At 41.4% G+C, this 18,780-nt stretch overlaps 1 protein-coding gene across 1 annotated transcript in view; it reads left to right on the forward strand.

Annotated features, from left to right (window-relative positions):
• tjp1b (tight junction protein 1b) overlaps positions 1–18,780 on the forward strand; it is a 71,722-nt gene that overhangs the window by 41,352 nt on the left and 11,590 nt on the right. Inside the window, exons 4-13 of the mRNA XM_080474937.1 lie at positions 10,189–10,245; positions 10,773–10,897; positions 11,015–11,117; positions 12,126–12,441; positions 12,799–12,905; positions 13,409–13,577; positions 13,683–13,827; positions 16,960–17,093; positions 17,858–17,963; positions 18,174–18,324. Coding sequence (XP_080331063.1) covers positions 10,189–10,245; positions 10,773–10,897; positions 11,015–11,117; positions 12,126–12,441; positions 12,799–12,905; positions 13,409–13,577; positions 13,683–13,827; positions 16,960–17,093; positions 17,858–17,963; positions 18,174–18,324 — 1,413 coding nt within the window. The remainder of the gene's footprint in view (positions 1–10,188; positions 10,246–10,772; positions 10,898–11,014; positions 11,118–12,125; positions 12,442–12,798; positions 12,906–13,408; positions 13,578–13,682; positions 13,828–16,959; positions 17,094–17,857; positions 17,964–18,173; positions 18,325–18,780) is intronic.

The raw sequence follows: 18,780 nt of genomic DNA on the forward strand, positions 1-18,780 counted from the left end.
AAATTGGTAGTTTTGCTGCATTATTCTTCAGATCCAGGACACCTCTCATTGAAATATTCAGGATCTTTTCACGTAACATTTACAAATGCAACTATGTTCTATGTTGTAAAACTGTTTCGGTATGAAATGAAAAATGTCGCCGCACACACCTGCAGTCTGCGGTCGTGACAAGCAGTATTAATGATGACATAATAGCAGCAGAACTTCCGACTTGTGACGTAGTTTTTTTACATGTCTCCTTACGTTGATGTGGAAATAATTAATTTGGTGGCTGGGAGGCTGAAGAAAGTGGAGAGACCAGGGCATGTATGGAATCTGTCACCGCTCTCAGGCTGCAGAGAAGGATGTAAATTTAACTTGTCCCCTTCACAATGGGTGTCTCAGTGTCTTGTCAGGCTTGTCCAAGCTGATCATTATCCTGATGGATTTCATGACCATCGTGACTGTCCCACTGTGCTGGTGAATGTTATCTATAATATTGTGTGTGTGTGCGTGTGCGTGTGCGTGTGCGTGTGCGTGTGCGCGCGCGTGCTTATACCGACAACAGTGTGCATGAGACCATTTTCTGTGTTGAATACTTCAACTTTAACTCTCTTCACAACAACATAAAGCAGCAACACTGGCTGTGTTTGTTCTATTATCGGTTGTGATGCAGATTTGTCCCTTTTCATTCGGATGCCGCCTTGATCAGTTCTCTGTCCAATGTTCTGCATAGTTTGGTCTGCAAACAGTGTCCTCTGCTCAAAGCCATTATTGACTGGCTGCACGGTGAAATTTAGATACACATGTCCTAATTGGTCCCTCGGCTAGCTCAGTTGGTAGAGCATGAGACTCACAATCTCAGGGTAGTGGGTTCGTGTCCCACGCCGGGTGCCACCTTCCCGTGGGCTCACCACCTGCAGGAAGGTTCTTAAATTGTGCGATGTGATCTGGGTGACAGTGCTCAGGCTGACACCCCCGTGACCCGGAAACGGATAAGCGGAAGAAAATTAATGAATGTCCTAATTGAGGCTATCTTGAAACTGACCACATCTTACATTGGTGCCTTTGTGAGCTCCTTTTATACAATTCTGTAATTTGTCATTTGCTGAGCTCAAAGTGGGATAAACTAGCATCATTGGCTGTACTTTTTACTTCACTTTTTGTCAACACATTCCTCCTGAAGTCACTTGTGGTGGTGTTCTTTTAAATACTGATGGAGATTCTACATGTTTCCTTGTGGCAATGAGTGCACAACACATCTTGCACAGCACCTTTTCTTGTACTAACCCCGATGCCTCGAATCAGAAGTATTCCGAGTCTCAAATCACTGAGGTTTTATTGAACTCAGGAATTCAATGTTTGGCCTGTGTTGCAGACCCCAGCAGTCCTCAGTCGCAAGAGAATAAATAAAAAAAATTATTTCTGAGGCAATTTCTTTTCTTTTTTTTCCTTATTTTCTGTCATTGCATTTTGTGCATTTGTTTCATGTTTTCAGTGTGATGCTTTTCGTCTTTCACTCTGACAAACAAATCTGTATATAAACCATGTAAATCCGTCCTCGGCTGAGTCATCTGTTTACTTTGTCTGAATGCACAGTGCATTGACGCTGGTTGCCACTGATACGGAACACGCTCAGAGAGAGCACTGGCTGAGATGGAGGCATGCAAATGATGCCCTTACAGCAGTCTTTAATAACTGTCTCATAAACGTCAGATATTTGATATGGAAGAAGTGGCCAGTGACGGACAGTAAAAGAGGTTTAAGTGCATGAGGCTGATGAGATGGTTTATAGCCAAATGTCAATACGAGCCTCCCTTCGCTTTCTGTAAGTAACCTTCACTTCATGTTGTCCAATGAAATGTTGGATCAACAGATTATGTTGCTTTTGGTTTCCTTGGGTTTCCTAATATTCGCTGAGAAAAATGGTGCATTGTAAAGAGCATCTTGTACTATTGTGTTTCCCTGTTGGTGATGTGGGAGAATACACCTCCTTGAGGTCAACAAGCAGTCTATCTGTGTATGCGGTTGGCACAAAGTGCAGATGTTAGAAGTTGCTGTAGGATAAAATCACATGTTTGTGCAGCCGTGCAGTAAGCCACACACAAAGGAGGCATGCAACTCCTGAAGTGACTCAACCACTACAACAAACATAGGCACTACTGACCACTTGTCGACCAGACTCTTGAAATCTGCTGGATTGTATGCGAGGAAAAAAATGTGCAATTGTGCTTCACCAAACATGCACAGAGAAATCTCAATAGACAAACGTTGCAGTGGCCAGGTGGTTAGCGTCGCTATCAAAGTCCCTGCTTTGTCTTCCACCCGGCCAGACATTGGCTGTAAGTCAGCCTCCTGCTCCTTTTTCTTTTTTCTTTGTTTTTTTACCTCAACTGCACATCTCTTCCACATTCAAAATGGCCCTCAAAACATTAGAATTGTCTCAACTTACAGAACAGATTTCGAAAGTGTTCATCAGCACACACCAAATCTCAACTTGTGCATGAGATGCTGTGACCACACGTTTCAGATAAAAAGTCATAATATGGTTTTGTAAATGTGATAGCACTGCAGTGAGGAAAATGGATACATGGTTGGTTTTAGAAGATTATTTTCGGAAACAAATTTTTCTATAATTTGTCAGATTCACACTCAAAGTTAAATACTCAAGCGTGTCAGAGGAAATAGTTCATTTTCAGATCTTAGTTGTCTTGTATTCCCTTTTCCTATAATTTTATTGGAATAGGGAAACTTCCAAAAACGTATATTCATTACACATAAACTCAAATATTTAAAGTCTTTTCAGTTTTCTGTTTGTCATGACAAATTCTCAAACTATAAAACAAACATTTTTCTTTTCAATTAACGCATCATGATTGTATGAATGCAAACAAACTATGAACACTTGAATGATCAGCAGATGTTAACTGTGCCGAATAATAATAGACCACCCAGAGAGAATAGATCATCACTGTAATGCTGTGCTTTGGTACAGTCTTTTAATCTAATGACCTTGATTTATAGCTTGCTATGTACTGGTCAACATTGTAGCTACAGTATTCATTATTAGTACTGCACAGTCAGCATAGCCTGCAAAGTAGATTGGTTGACTTGATTAACTTGTTGGGATGCGTTCTTAAATCTTAAATGGCAAACAAATGGAAATTTATGACACACAGGCACATAAGAAGCAATCATTTAATCTTATCTTGTGTGACAGTGGTTGTACACCCTACCTAAATTATAGGTGCACATAAAATCCGCATCAGGAAGTTTGGAATAAATGACTAATAACCGCTTTATTTCTCACGTTGCTTGACATTTAGTTTCACCTGTTTATGCAACAGTTTTATCTGACATTTGTGTAAAGATCACATTGAATAGTAGCTGTGGTTTTAGCTGTAAAGTTCAGTTTGTTGTTCTGATGGGATGCACCTTTACCGATGGACGGCTAATCTTCTGCGGACGTCACCATCGCCATGTACATAATTAATGCATATAATGCAGCTCACCTGGGGGAAGGGCTATGATAATGTCCCCCAAGCTGAGCAGATTGGTGGCTCATTCTGCTCTGGTTCGACGCGGCAGCTCGAGGGTTAAGTCCGATACAGCAGTTTACACTGCGGATGGATGTTCGCTAGTACAGAGGAGTCCCATGCTGTAGCGGAACTGCAGATCCCGCACAGATCGCTGCCAAGCCGGAGGGGATTTGCTTCGATCCCGTGAGCGTGTACGGAGAGAGTTGGAGGGAGGGAAGATGCTGAGAGCGGACGCAGACCCGTGCGGGACAGAAGAAGCGTTAGGTTGTAGTTGCCGGATGTATCCTAAAATCTCTCACCTGTGGTCGTAATTTCTGTTGTTTGAGAGCTTAAAAAAAAAAAGAAGAAGAAAAAAAAGAGGAGGAGGAGGGTGGGGGCAAGTCCCTCCCAGCTCTGATTGGTGCGGTCATGCACTGAGGCTGCTGATGTGCGTCTGCAGGAATCTCCTGCTGGATTTACTGAGGACTAGCTGGAGGTTGGAGAAGCTTTTGTCCGTGTCCTCTGTAGTGGTCAGCATGAACTGATGTAAGTACTTCTGATATTCTGTGATTCCCGCGTCATCTGAATAGTCACGACAACCCAGACATGTGAAGTAAAAGTTAAAATACGTGACGTCGCTCTGATTTTGCACGTCTGTCATGACAGGGAAGGCTGGTGATTAACTTTTTTAAAAGCTCGACTTTACCGGTTCATGTCTTGACCTTCCTGGTTCTCGAGCATTGCTGCATCTCCTTCATTAGAAGTCCGCAGTACATTGTGTGTGCAGGGTGTCACTTATCTCTCAAGGGATCCCCTGACTGGTGTGAAAACATAACATAGGCCCTCATTAGCATTTGACTGTATCGTCAGAAGCAGCGGAGTTTCAGCAGTTGTCAGCACTCTCCAGCACATCGATTTCAATTTTTGAAGTGATCAATCATCTTATTCTGCTTCTTTGTTGTTTCACTGCCAGCAGCCACACTGGACCGTGATCCTGTGGTTGGTTTTGGTCTCTGGCCACGAGGCAATTCTAACATTGTTGTGGGAGGAATTGCAATTTATTCATTGTTTGTGTGGTCGTCTTGGTCGGTGTAATTCCTCCCAGGATCTAGTGCTTGTAAGACTTTGTTGAGCAAATGTTTGATTTCCTGCAGGAGACCGATTCAGTCAGTTTTATTGCTGCAGATCATGAGAGGGTCCATCTGGAGGAGGATTATAGTTTAGATCATAAATATGGACACTCAAGAACAAAGTCTTGTGATGTCTCATATGGACTCTACAGTAGACAATACTTACTGTACGTTACCCAAAGTCCGTGTTCAGCTGTCAGCTCTCCTTGAGTGATGAGGATCAGCTAAATCTAGAGTGAGATACGTAATTCAGTACCACTCTAAGAAACCTGAGTATCATGAACAGTTTTAATGCTTTGACATTTAAATAGCTGCATTTTTGCTTCCCTGGCACTGTGACAGATTTGTGAAAGTGATTTTTCTCTCTTCATTTTGTCCAGCATCACACACACACAGGAGAGAAGGTGAATGTGTTTTCTTTGCAGCGATGCAGTGTTTTGTTTCAGTCAATCTGTGGCATTTAATATAACAAGAGGTTATTAAATGCTCCACAGCGTGCATGCTGCAAGTTTCCCTTAAATCACTCTGTTGCAGCATCACAACGGCAGAATTAATGAGAACTATTTTTAGCTCCTCTGGTCCCGGAGCGGTCTGAATTGAATAAGGTACTGCCTTATCCGTAAACCGTACTACAGCACAAAATCTATTCTCTTTGTCAGAACGTTGAGCAGCCCAACATGTCGCCTTGTTATTTTCTCGGATGAAATAGGATTTTAGTTTGTTTGTTTTACTGAACAGAAAGTAGTGGGGCCTGCTTGCTTCATTTTGAATGTTACTGTAAAGCAAAAAAAATGACTTTCTTTTTCCTGGGTTGTGTGAGGTTAGTATTGTGATGACTTATACAAGAGTGTTTGCCTCCAAGTGGAAGCACTGATGTTCAGCTTTTATATTACTTAATTCATAATTTACATCATGTATGACTTAACACACTGCTATTTGTAGTTTAGCCCAAAAGCTGCTTTTATGAGGCTTATTTGCTGTCAAATTCTTACATTTTATCCAAATAGGTTTTGAAAGTAAAACCAGCTCCAGGTTTTACCACAGAGTTGCCCGACTATTCATGTTGATCATTGCACCATTTTATACACACACACACACACACACACACACACACACACACACACACACACACACACACACACACACACACACACACACACACACACACACACACACACACACACACACACACACACACACACACACACACACCTTTATGAAGTTTTCTTTGGAATTGTAACAACATTTTAGAACTTGGTGAGCCTTTCAGAAAAGGAGTTGGTTTGCTTACATTTTAAAAATGAGCACTTGGCCTATTAGTAGCTCACTTTAAATTTGACCAACAATGATTTCCACTATGTTTAATATCAATAGCTCGGTTTGAGCATATCAAATGAGATCGAAAGTTAAGTTGATATTGACCAATACATATAGAAATATATATCAGTTTGAATAGAAATAGTTGCTGATTGTGATCCATATGCAGACCCAGACAACTTAAGACATAAATCATGGCGAATTTTAGTGATGTGCTCTAAAATATAACATGAACAAATAAAGATGTACATATTGCAAGAAAAACGTGAACATTTCTGATGAAATTTTGTGTGTGCCTGCCGAGTATCCCCTCTATTTTGTGCATTTCACCAAAATCCCCTCCGCCTCGGCTGATCAGTGTTGTCACAGTTTCTTGCGATTTTAGCAGAAACTGTTTGTTGAATCTTTAACAAAAGTCGTAGAATACTATTCGCAATTTTCCCACACGTTTTGATGTGCTTTTTGTGTAAGTGCTCCCAACAATCCAGCGGAAGAAAAAGATATTTAAAAAAAAAAATAAACAAGCTGCCCAGGAAAGTAATCTTTGCACCTCGCCTCGTTTTGCCAGAAACTGCTTTTTAGTTGGGTTGTTTTAACTTCTTATAACTCTTTTTTTTTTATATGTTTATACAAGTGTATATGTAACTGACATAAGAATGGATTCACTATACTATCTATTGCATTAAGTAGCTCCTTTTGGTTGTGTTTTTCAAATGTCTATATACGTGTATAGACCATGGTATCATAACTTTTACTTGTATTGTTTCATGTTTGATGATGCATGCTGACAGCTATCACTGCTCAGACTAAAATCAAGCAGGCTAAAGTTTTTTTGAAATGGTAATGGTCATTTTTGATACGTTGATAAGGAAAATTATAAACTACCGTGAACATTAATCATTAGTTTTCACTCCCTAATGGATTTACAAGTGGAAATGAAAGGTTTTAAAGATTGGCTGTGGATTACTTGATAGTCATGCTATCTTTCATTTTTTTTCTGCAGGAAAACAAAATCACAATGGGCTTATTCATGATTTTGTTGTTTACCATTTATGTAATGACACAGACACTTTTCATCGGCGCTTTCTGGTCGTTTTCCTCTTCTCAGCTGTGCGTTATCTGTCTGTGTTCAAATCCATCTGTGTCGTGGTGCTGGCTCCCAAGTTGCCGGCTTGTAATTCCCCCAAGCGCGACCCGACCAACATGTTGTGTCTCTGCTGTGGAGCGGCTGCCAGCCCTGGCTCTGGATTGTAGCATGAAGCTTCTCTTGGCACCAGTTGATTGTGGCCATAAAGGGCGCACACAACAGCGTGGCTAAAATTCATCAGTCACTGGATGCAGCTTCACTGCAAACTGTACACAGGAAGAGTATGGAACCCTTGCGCATCGTAGAAGCAATGGGACACCGACTTTGTTTTTGTCCATCTTGTTTTTAGTTTCCCATCGAGATAAGTATCATTTACACTGAATGGACCATTGAGACTGTGGTTGGCTTGTGGGATAAAGTCAAATGTGAAGCGAGAAGTTTTGTTATGTATGCTTCATTTCTACAGAAGAAGAGCTTGTTAAGTTTTGACAAATGTCAGATCATTACAGCAGCCTCTGTTTAGATGCTCGTGGCGCAACAAGCAAGTGGCATTCATCTGAAATGTACCAAAAAAAAAAAACCTGCTGCTTTTGTTTGAGTATTAATTCAGCCGTGTCTTTATTTAAACCTCCCACAGCTGAGAAGAACCGTCAGACACGTCCTGAAAATGTCAGGCCACTTGAACAACACCACACTGTTCCCTCTCTGTTACCAGAGCAACAAGCGCTGCAGGAGGAGAAAGCAAAATTACATCCCTTCAAAGTGAAAGGTGTGCAAGAGAGAGACAAAGAAAAAGAAAGGAAGAGAGGAGCACTGCAGGACCCAACTAAATGGGTTATGTTGCGTTTTCCTCCAGAACTGAAGTTTTACTGAGTTTTGGATTCCTCTTGTTTTGTCCCATTTTCTATTTGAGTAATTTCGTGGTGATCTAAAACTGTAGAGTCGGATTAACCATAATAAGCACTCCCCAGTCATGTTTTGCCAAAATACAAAATCACTTTTTGTGGCATTATACTGCATCTCAAGCACAAAAAACAAACATATTTATACAGTATATGTTTGTGGTAGTGGTATCGAGTATACATACCGTCAAAGATACTTTCAAATATAAACTGAAAAGGAGTGCAAAACATTTTAAAATTTAGCGAAATGTTTCACTTTTTTGCCTCTACACCTCCATAGTGCTGATCAAGAGTCCAGACCCAGAGGCAAACATCCTTGAAAATTCCCCCAAAGACCAAAGTTTCCAGTGAGAGAACTGCTTCTGTTTCCACCAGACTTGTTAATATTCAGATGTCCTTTTTTCCCCTCCCGCTTAAGGGCAGTATATTCATTGTAAAAGGCCAGTGGGAGTTCCCTTCTTCAAACTTTTGTTCAGCCTCGTCGTGTGAGTCCCACCATAAGCGGCTTGTGGGGTTTGTGACAGTTGCTGCCAAGCTGAGAAAGTCTGGGGCCACTTGTGGCGATTTATTCAGCTGCTTGTATTCCCAGACGCCAGCTAATGTTTGGCACTTGGCCGACAGGTCACGACGCACATAAGGACAGTGTGCCGAATGAAAACCGGGCGGTAAAACAATAAGCAGAGTTCGTTTTCTAGCCAGCTGCCTCTGGTGTTTTGGTAAATACAATAACCAGTACTCAATAACTCAGCTGCACATTGTTTTCTTTATACTATCATGTTTGCTAACATTTAATTTTTTCCATATTCTGCCTTTGGCTCAAGCACATTTAATCCATTGGTCTCACTCTGTTGGACTTGATAGCCATACCATTAGCAGGTTGTCATGCCGTTGTGCTGCATATTCGTCTTCAGCTTGAAGCTGCAATGACACTTGCTGGATGTTTTATGTTTGAAGCTGCCAACACAGCAGCAGTGATGTCAGCGGAGGGTCCAAGCAGAAGATCTGCAGCTGCTTTCACAGTGATATTAACCTCCCTTCGCTCATCTTTTGTCACACTTTAATGTGCCACAACGCGAGATCTGCGATTTCTGCATAGGTGGTCAGACTTAATGTGTTCCAGGTGTCAAAGAAATTACAAGCAGAGCGGGAGGAGAAATGTGTGATAGTCTCGCCCATTAAGGTCAACAACTAGGATCAATTTACATGACAAATGGCAGTTATTGCCTTAGGTGCCCCGATGTGAGTAGTGATTTTCCTCCAAAGGAATGGATCTGATAGTATTTTAGATACAGCCTTTAAATATCTAATGTGTCGTGATAGTGCAGGTGAAATGATACAGAAGCAAAGATGAGATAAGAAGTTCTCTGTAGGGTGCAGGGGACCGTGTTAACCTACAGCTGGAGGACCGACCTTCATCTTACCTTCTGTGATTAATGGTACTGAGGTTGGAATTCATTCTAAAGGCTCATTATAGGCCTGGTTTCATTGTGTCTTAAAGTGTTCTTCTATGAAACCCTGGCACTTCTTGCTGCACCTCCTTTAAGGCATTGTGACTTGTATTTTCATAAAATCATTAGAATAGTTTCACCCTCTACTTATTTTTGTCATTATTTATTCTCAATCACTCAAAGGAAAAGGCATCCCCCAAACCCATGGCTTTTCCCTGGTGCTGTGCCCTGTTGGAGCTCTCTGGTGCCCCCAAGTGGAGGCCGGCCCCACACTTTAAAAACCACTTGTCGGTCTTTGAGCTTCGCACGGCAAATAAAAAAACTAAACACCCAAAGGGAACTGTTATTTAGAACAGGAGCAAGCTAAAATTTTTGCACTGTTTTACCAAGTCAGCATAATTATTTTTCTGCTGTGAAAATGTACATTTGTGCTCGTAAGCAACAGTTGACACATTATAGGTTAAGTTTCATCATTGAGACAACATTAACACTATTTTATGAACAGTTTTATAAACTTTTGTTCTATTCAAGTTGCTAAGTGGAGATAAATTGCCTGAACATTTAATAGTTTGGACTTCAAATAATTATTAGTTTGCAGTTTGTAAAACAATTTACACTTGTTTTGTAGCACAAATGAAGTGTTGAATTAATGAATCTGACTGAAATCAATGTGGTATTTTGAAAGGAAACCCTTTCCATGTGTTGCGTGTCCAAGAAAAGGACAATTGTGTTTTCTCTTGCATTATTTTGTCTTTGATGATCTATTTCTGTGCTTTTTGGTGAACGATATGCGTTTCTGCTTTTCAGAGTGCAGCAATGGAGGAGACAGTCATTTGGGAACAGCACACAGTAACACTGCACAGGGTAGGTAGCTGTTATCTGTTTCTCTCCAAAAATCTCTTTCCTCTGCCTGTTTTGCCTTTTTTTCCCTCCCCATGCATGCACTTTTCTTTTCTGCTATTTTCAAGTTCTTCTGTCTGAATGTTTGCTGGATGTGTACATGGCTGCAGGTGGACGATGCAAAACAACAAAGTTATAACAGAGCTCTTCCTCTCCGTGATTCATTCCCAAGTTTTTTGGGCTGCAGATCCTAAATAACGAGCTCCAAATGCAGCATCAGCATATTTTTGCACACAGGCTGCACATCCACTAAGCAGTTACTGTATATACCTGCTGTCTGCAAAAAAAAGAAAAAGAAATACCTATTCAGTTCTAGAGTCTGCTGAAATCACACACAGCAGTGTGTGATGTCTAAAGGTTGTGTAATGTTCTAAATTACCTGGTTCATTGATAGTGTTGTTCTTTCTGTTCACATGTGTAATACACATTAGTACCACCTTTGCTTCAACAATAAAGCTAACTGCACACTCTTTTTGTGTTCGACTGTGCAGGCACCAGGGTTTGGCTTCGGGATAGCCATATCAGGAGGTCGGGATAACCCTCATTTTCAGAGTGGCGAGACCTCCATTGTCATTTCAGATGTGCTGAAGGGAGGCCCAGCAGAAGGCCTACTGCAGTAAGATTTGTTATTGGCAGCCAAGTCAGATTAATGCATGGAATTTATTCCTGGTTTTGAGAATCATCCTGCTGTTGAAAGACTCCATTAAAGCTATTATGTGTCTTTTTTTTCTAGGGAAAATGACAGAGTTGTTATGGTTAATGCGGTCTCCATGGACAACGTGGAGCATGCATACGCTGTCCAGCAACTTCGTAAAAGTGGGAAAATTGCCAAAATTGTGAGTGTCAGCAATCCTTTTTTCTTTTTTTTTTTTTTTAAAGCTATTTTAAAGAGAAGTGCCCGAAACCTTTCAGACTGTTTAAAACAGGAATGTCATATATACTGTTAACCCTGACTCTATTGTGAGTGTGCCCAAAACTACCATGGAACAAAACAAAACACTATTTAAAAACTAAAAAATGACAACACGACTCTAGGTAACACACCTGATGGCTTTTGATGCCCTTTCTCCATTTTTTTAATAGTCTTCTGCCTGTTAACTTGCACAGACTTCACTCTACTCAACTCACCTCCCGGGAGCGTGTAGAAACCAGTCCCACTGTAGGAGAAGACAATCAACTACTCAATAAATGTTAATAACCCTATATAAGTGCTTATCTCCTCATTGGAAACAAATCTCAATCAGATAACAGTAGTAAGTAAACAAGGGTCCATGCCTGCATAACAAAGAAATATTGTTTTGAATTATTCAAAGGAGACCTTGTCTTTAGCAAGTTCATGAAGATCTTTTCCATACCACACTGGGAACGTTTCAACAGGACCACAGGTGAGATCCTGGGTCCAAATCAAAGGAAGGACTGGTGTAGTCTGGAGGAGAAGTGACGAAAACAAAAAGTATGGAACAATACAGATATACAAACACATGCTTTTGTCAGGCTCCCCCACGCCCCTACCCCCTTACCCCCGTGGCCACTAAGTGTGTCTTTCAGACAGTGTCATTAAAATAGTTCGACTTGACACTACAATTGGATTCCCATAGCTTCCTTTTAATTATTCATCAAACATATCAGCCACCTGCCAGGCTGATGGCAAATCAATGTGACTGAGTGCTATGTAATGTTGTGTGATATGTACTTTCACTTAGAGGTTACAGGGCATACTGGCAACATTTTGGAATTTAAAAGTCTTGTCAAGTTTGGCTGTTAACACAAAACTGAAATCACTTCCTCTTAAATTGACTGATGGACAAGCTAATGGCGAGTTTTTTTTTTTTTTCCTGTGTCAGACAATTAGACGGAAGAGGAAGGTGCATGTCCCCATGGGTCGCCTCGGGGAGAGGGAAACTATGTCAGAGCACGACGAAGAAGAGGACAGCTACGATGAAGAGATATACGAGACGCGGAGTGGACGCAGTGGTGCTTACAGCGGTGTGGGCGGAGCTATGGGCAGGCGCAGTGGGCGGAGCAGTGGCCGAAGGGACAGGGAACGTGAACGCAGCGGCTCGCGGGAGAGGAGTCTCTCCCCACGCTCAGACCGCCGCTCACACAACCTGCCTCCACGCCCTGCCAAGGTCACACTCGTCAAATCCCGCAAAAATGAAGGTGAGGCTCACAAAGTCGGGGATGCAAAATGTTACAATAACGGTAGCATGTCTGGAAGATGAGGAAACTCCTCTTTTTAATTCACTTGATTATTACCAGGCAGCCTCATTCTTTTTTTGGAAGAGAATAAAACATTCAAATCAGCATTGGTTAACTGCCAGAGTAAACAAAACCTGCCAACTGCAGCAAAATCCAAGTTAACTCAAGTAAATCTTAGTAAAAGAGCAATTAATCTTCTTTAATCAGTTGTGTTAATCCCGGTGGGAGGAACAGCTGTCAGCAGAGTGCGGTCAGTGTGGCGTTGTCACGTGAACTGTGTGCTAACATTATCTTTGTTGCTGTCGTTCACTTCATAAGCAGAATATGGCCTGCGCCTGGCCAGCCACATCTTTGTCAAGGACATCTCCCCCGAGAGCCTGGCTGCCCGGGATGGCAACATCCAGGAGGGGGACGTGGTACTGAAGGTAAGTGCAGGGGAGAATCATAAAGAACTATGAAGATCATTGAAATCATTTTTTTTTACTTGTTTGTTGTTTTTTTTTACTATATTCATGCAGCTGGTCTGTGGTTTGTATTTATTGTCGTGTTTTTGTTGGGCCAGTGTCGCAGAACAGGAAGTCAAATCTCATGTTGCTCTGAGTTTTCTACTTTTGGTAAAACATTGAATAAAGATGTGGTTTCAGGGTTTTTCCCCCCACTGTAAACCTCAGCATTAACAGCTCACGCTCTAGTTCAATCATTCACCTCTTTGTACTTTTTTGATGAATCAGTAAATGCAGATCATTGTTAGACTTAGTTGCATTTTATTGCATGCCTTCAGGATATTGCATCTCTTAACCAATTTTGGATGTTTTCTAGGATTAAAATGTGAAACATGGCATCGTTTTATTCCAGAGTTTCAATTCATATACGTTACAAAAATGTTTGTCATGTCTAAGCTAACATCCTTGTTTTCTTATTGTCTCAGATTAATGGCACAGTGACAGAGAACCTCTCCTTGATAGACGCCAAGAAGCTGATAGAAAGGTCAAAGGGCAAGCTAAAAATGGTTGTTCAAAGAGACGAGAGGGCAACCCTGCTGAACATCCCTGACCTTGATGACAGCATTCCTTCAGCCAACGCCTCTGACAGAGACGGTGAGAGCAGTGTGGATTCAGCTGAATTTGGTGCAGATTAAAAGCTGGGCTTGTCGATGCCTGTTTCAGACTGCAGTCGCTGAACGGTGGCTCTTGTTTGATCAGACATTTCAGATATCCATTCGCTGGGATCTGACCATTCCAATCGATCACATGAAAGACATCGTAGCAGCCGCTCCCGCTCCCCAGATAGACGATCGGAACCCTCAGACCACTCCAGACATTCGCCTCCACAAATCAGCAATGGAAGGTAAAGATCTAATCACACTTCTGTATTTTAGGTGGCTATCAAGAAATTAATGCACTTCATAGTCTTACTTATACAAACACTGTGGCTGAGAAGAGTATTCATACCCCTTTACTCTGACCCTCTAAATAAAATCCAGAGCCTTCATAAGTCCCTCAATTAGTAAATTAAGTCGACCTGCATCCAATCTAATCTCAATATAAATCCAGCTGCTCTGTGAAGGCCTCCGACGTTCTTTGGAGAACATTTGTGAACAAACGGCATCATTAAGAACAAGGAACACCCCAGGCAGGTCAGGGATGTAGTTGTGGGGAAGTTTAAAGGAGGGTTAAGTTATATTAAAAAAAAACAATGTCTCAGGCTTTGAACGTCTCATGGAGCACTGCGCGGAGAGCGATGATCAGAGAAGCAGCCGAGAGACTCATGGTAACTCTGGAGGAGCAGCAGAGATCCACAGCTCAGGTGGGACAACTATCAGAAGAACAGAAGAGTGGCAAGAAGAAAGCCATTTTTGAAACAAAGCTGTACCAAGCTCTGTTTGCAGTTTGACACAAGCCACGGTGGAGACACAAACATGTGGAGGAAGCTGCTGTGTGTCACATGAGACCAAAATTGTACTTTTTAGACAAAACGCTAAGTTTGGCAGAAAACTAGCGCTGCACATCGTCCTGAACATACCATCCCCACAGTGAAACATGGTGGTGGCAGCATCATGCTGTTGAGATGCTTTTCTTCAGGAGGGACAGGGAGGTTGATCAGAGTTGAAGGGACAATGGATGGACCCAAACACAATCTGGGATTAAAACCTGTTAAAGTCTGCAAAAGACTCGAGACTGGATGGCAGTTCACCTTCTAGCGGGACGACGACTCTACACATCCAGCAAAAGACACAATAGAAAGTGTTGGCTCAATGAACATTCATGTGTTCGCATAGCCAAGTTAAAGTCCAGAACAAAATCTAATTCAAAATATTTGATATGACTAAAATTGCTGTTCACAGACGCTCTTTATCCACTATAGAGCATTCATTCTGGTTTGTACGAGTTCAAACAATCACTTTCACTGAAATATTCTATTTAATATAATTTTTTTCAACTTACATGCTAGAGATCCCTTGATTGCTATGGACACTGTTGCCTAGTTGCATTACATTTTTGTATGTAAATAATTCAGGGGATTAACATTCAAGATCAAGCCAGGGACTCACTGCTGAAGGCTGTGGTTTGTACCTTGATCATATTATTCTGATGCCTTTTCTTAGCTTTTTTTTCTTTTTTAGATATTTCTCTTTTCTTGTTTACTGCTGCAGGAATAGAGGAATTACCAATGGAGATTCAGAAAGAATAACTGTATATTTAATTAATTGAGAAAACTGATGGGATTTGAAATAAATGTAATTTTCAACTGCTTATAAGTTAGAAAACAAACGCACATAGCTGTAATTGTCTTTTGCTCCCACTTGTTCAAACAACCTTTATTTCTGTGTTTTATGGTTGTGAAGGACTTTCGACTTTATGTTTGTCTTAATACTGCCCATTACACCATTCAGCACTTCTTTGACTGTAACCTTGTTTGAAAGTACCTCATTAATTCCTAATTTAAACTCAATAGAGTAGCGGAGTTGTTGCCCTTTCACTGTGCTCATTGACCCGTTGGGGGGAAAAAAAGAATTCAGCTGTTAAGCTGCAAATGAGTCGGTCTTGGTTAAAATTGGGGTTGAGAGCCAGGTCAAAACTGTTTTGGAGTTCAGAGCTTTTATGTCTTAAACATTAATGCCATATGCCAGCATTGTCATATTTTTCACTTTTTTCCCCCTCTCTTTTTCATTTGACTATTTTTTACCCTTCAACAGCTGTCGAATACTGTAAGTTTGGCAAGAATTCCCCTCTGTAAATGTCAGTAGCATTGACTGTAAATCCCAAATAGATATAGTACAGTGTAGTAAAATTGCTTTAGCTGTTATGATAAACTTTTTCTCATAGAGAAATGATGACTATGTAGTAGCGTTGTGATGTTACAGCAAATTATTACATGATGATTGTTGCTGAAGTGATAAGTCATCAATTATTCAGTGATGCCTCTCCTTGAGATGATGTGTCACTGGATCCTTGTGACTGTTGAATCTTTAGATGACTAAAACCACATGCCTGACACAATGACAGAATGAGTCTAACAAGGAAGTAAACAAAAGATCATCACAAACTATCGGTGTCAGCATGTGATTCAGCCTTTGCTGCACAGATGTACTGATGGTTAACAGGACAAATTTTAAACATGATCATCTGTTATAAGATTTCCCATTGGCGTTAATGAAACAATTTTATTCTGATCAAAATGTTCACCTTTTTTTCCTTTTTTGCTTATTTTACTAGTGACATGTGTAGACACTTGAGTTGTCGGTCTTTCCCTTAACATAAAGAAATAGTTTGGCCGGGAAGTTTTTGGTCATCCTGAATCCGAGGTCTGATCTGTGACCTTTTCTCTGAGTTACACTCATGAGCAGGTCCACCTCCAGGATGGAATTAAAAGGAAGAGACTGCTTCCTTGTTTGGACACGATCTTTTGTGGTCATGTTGTTACTCAATCTGTAAATGAAACTTTCACTATAAAGTTATGACATTGAATTACTGTGTGACTTTTAGACAGCTATGGAGCCAGACCACTGGGGAGCAACCTTTCTAACAAAAAATATCATTATATATCAAAACACCGAGATTTTGACACCGTTTACTACTATCTGGCTTATAAATGGCTGCTGGGTTGCCGCTCTTGCTGTGTACACAGCCGTAATGTTTTAAAACTGGCACGGTGGTCAAACAAAGCTGGTCTGGAGCCAGAGCCACATAGTGAAATCCACCTGGAGGACAAAATCCACTCCGACACCTTAGATAAGCTGCTCCAAAAATAGGAGCACAAAAGAGTGGAAAGACAAAGTGATGACCTTCAAGACCGTGATGCAGCCCAAGACTCTGTCAAGCTGTTTTCACTCACTTATTCCCTGCCAGTGCATGTCTACTCAGGAGAAAATGTTGTGTTGCCTTCCGGCTCTACACCTGCAGACTGCAGTATTTATGATGCCGTGTCTTCATTGTTTTGAGAAAAATTGCACAAAAAAGCATCTCTTTGCATCTGCAGTCACAGAAGTCGTGATGACGATCGGCTCTCGAAGCCGTCTTCAACCCCGGCAAAGCTGGCGGAGGAAATTCCTCTGCCCAAACCGAAGGAGCCAGCCGTTGCGAGAGAGGACAAACAGCTCCCCCCTCTACCAGGTCAGAGGTGTAACAATTATGCGCTGGACCGCATGTGTGCATGCGTGAGGAAAACTCATTTGTAATTTAATCAGAAGAAGTGAATCAGTTTTACAAATGTATTATTTGTGGGAATAAACCAATGTGGTATTCCCTACCAGTCTTATGCAGCGGAAAACAATCAACTGGTTTTACGATTGTCAAGTTAATTCCTGCTTTAACCCCCCCCCCCCCCCCCCCCCCCCGCCTCTTTTTTTCTTTTTAAAGCTAAACCATCCAAAAAGTTAGATTCAGATGCCTGCTGAGCCTGGCTACATTTGCCTGGAGCCAAGTGAAAATAAACCATATGAGTTGATTGAGTCTGACATTCCTCCCCAGCCTGCAGCACTCTGCTGCCTTTCTGTTTGACCTCCCTACTCAGGACAGTGTGTGTGTGTGTGTGTGTGTGTGTGTGTGTGTGTGTGTGTGTGTGTGTGTGTGTGTGTGTGTGTGTGTGTGTGTGTGTGTGTGTGTGTGTGTGTGTGTGTGTGTGTGTGTGTGTGTGTGTGTGTGTGTGTGTGTGTGTGTGTGTGTGTGTGTGTGTGTGTGTGTGTGTGTGTGTGTGTGTGTGTGTGTGTGTGTGTGTGTGTGTGCGCGCGAGTTTGCATTTTTACTATGTGTTATTCTTCACAATTATGTTTTTTGATAAATGTACTTGAATTCACTCTAAAGAATGTTTCTTCTGCAGTGCTAAGTTGGGAAGTAAACTTCTTTGTTTTTTAAAGTGTGTTTGTGGGTTTCTTTAGAGCCCAAGCCAGTGTACGCTCAGCCCGGACAACCAGATGTAGACCTGCCGGTCAGTCCCTCTGATGCCCCTGTGCCAAGCGCTGCCCATGATGACAGTATCCTACGGTAATATTGAGTGCTTTATAATGCAACCGCAGAATATAACTACAGGTTACCCGATATATAAAGCACAAGATCTATACCCGGATTTCACTGCTGTTTTGAAATGTTTATTTATACTAGTTTGTGTCATTTAGTTATTTGTGAAGTGTTTTTCTCACACGCTGAAAGTGATCTGTCAAACATAATCACTGGATCAATTGTCTTCATCCTCAGGCCAAGCATGAAGTTGGTTAAGTTTAAGAAAGGAGAGAGCGTGGGTCTGCGCCTTGCTGGGGGTAATGACGTGGGCATCTTCGTAGCTGGCGTACTGGAGGACAGCCCAGCTGCCAAGGAGGGCTTGGAGGAGGGCGACCAAATTCTCAGGGTGAGTTACTTGATTTTGAGCAGGGTTTGCTTTTTACAAAACTGATATTGTAAAGCATTGTATTGAAAGTTTAGAGCTGCAAGTTTTACAGATGTTTTATAGATTTCGAATGTAGGATATCTGATAGAGTCTTGTAGTGAATGTGTCCTCAAGATTCTCTTTTTTTTATTTGGGAGTTTTACACACTGACTGCTCCAAAATTCCTCAATGTTCATATGGGTCTCTTAGCAATGGCCCCAAGGGAGCACACAGTTAAACACTGTTTCCTTTCACTGTGTTTGTCCCATAATGCTCCCAGTTATATATTTCACTGTTTGTACCTCCACTCTCTCCTCTTTATTTTCACGGAGCATATTGACGAATGCTTTGCGTTCTTGTGGGAAAATGAAAAATTGCAGTTACCAAGATAAATGAATGGAGATTCACACTTAAAAAAATAAATGGTAGTCCTTAACA

This window comes from Lipophrys pholis, assembly GCF_963383615.2.
Source record: "Lipophrys pholis genome assembly, chromosome: 11".
In the NCBI taxonomy this organism is placed as follows: domain Eukaryota; kingdom Metazoa; phylum Chordata; class Actinopteri; order Blenniiformes; family Blenniidae; genus Lipophrys; species Lipophrys pholis.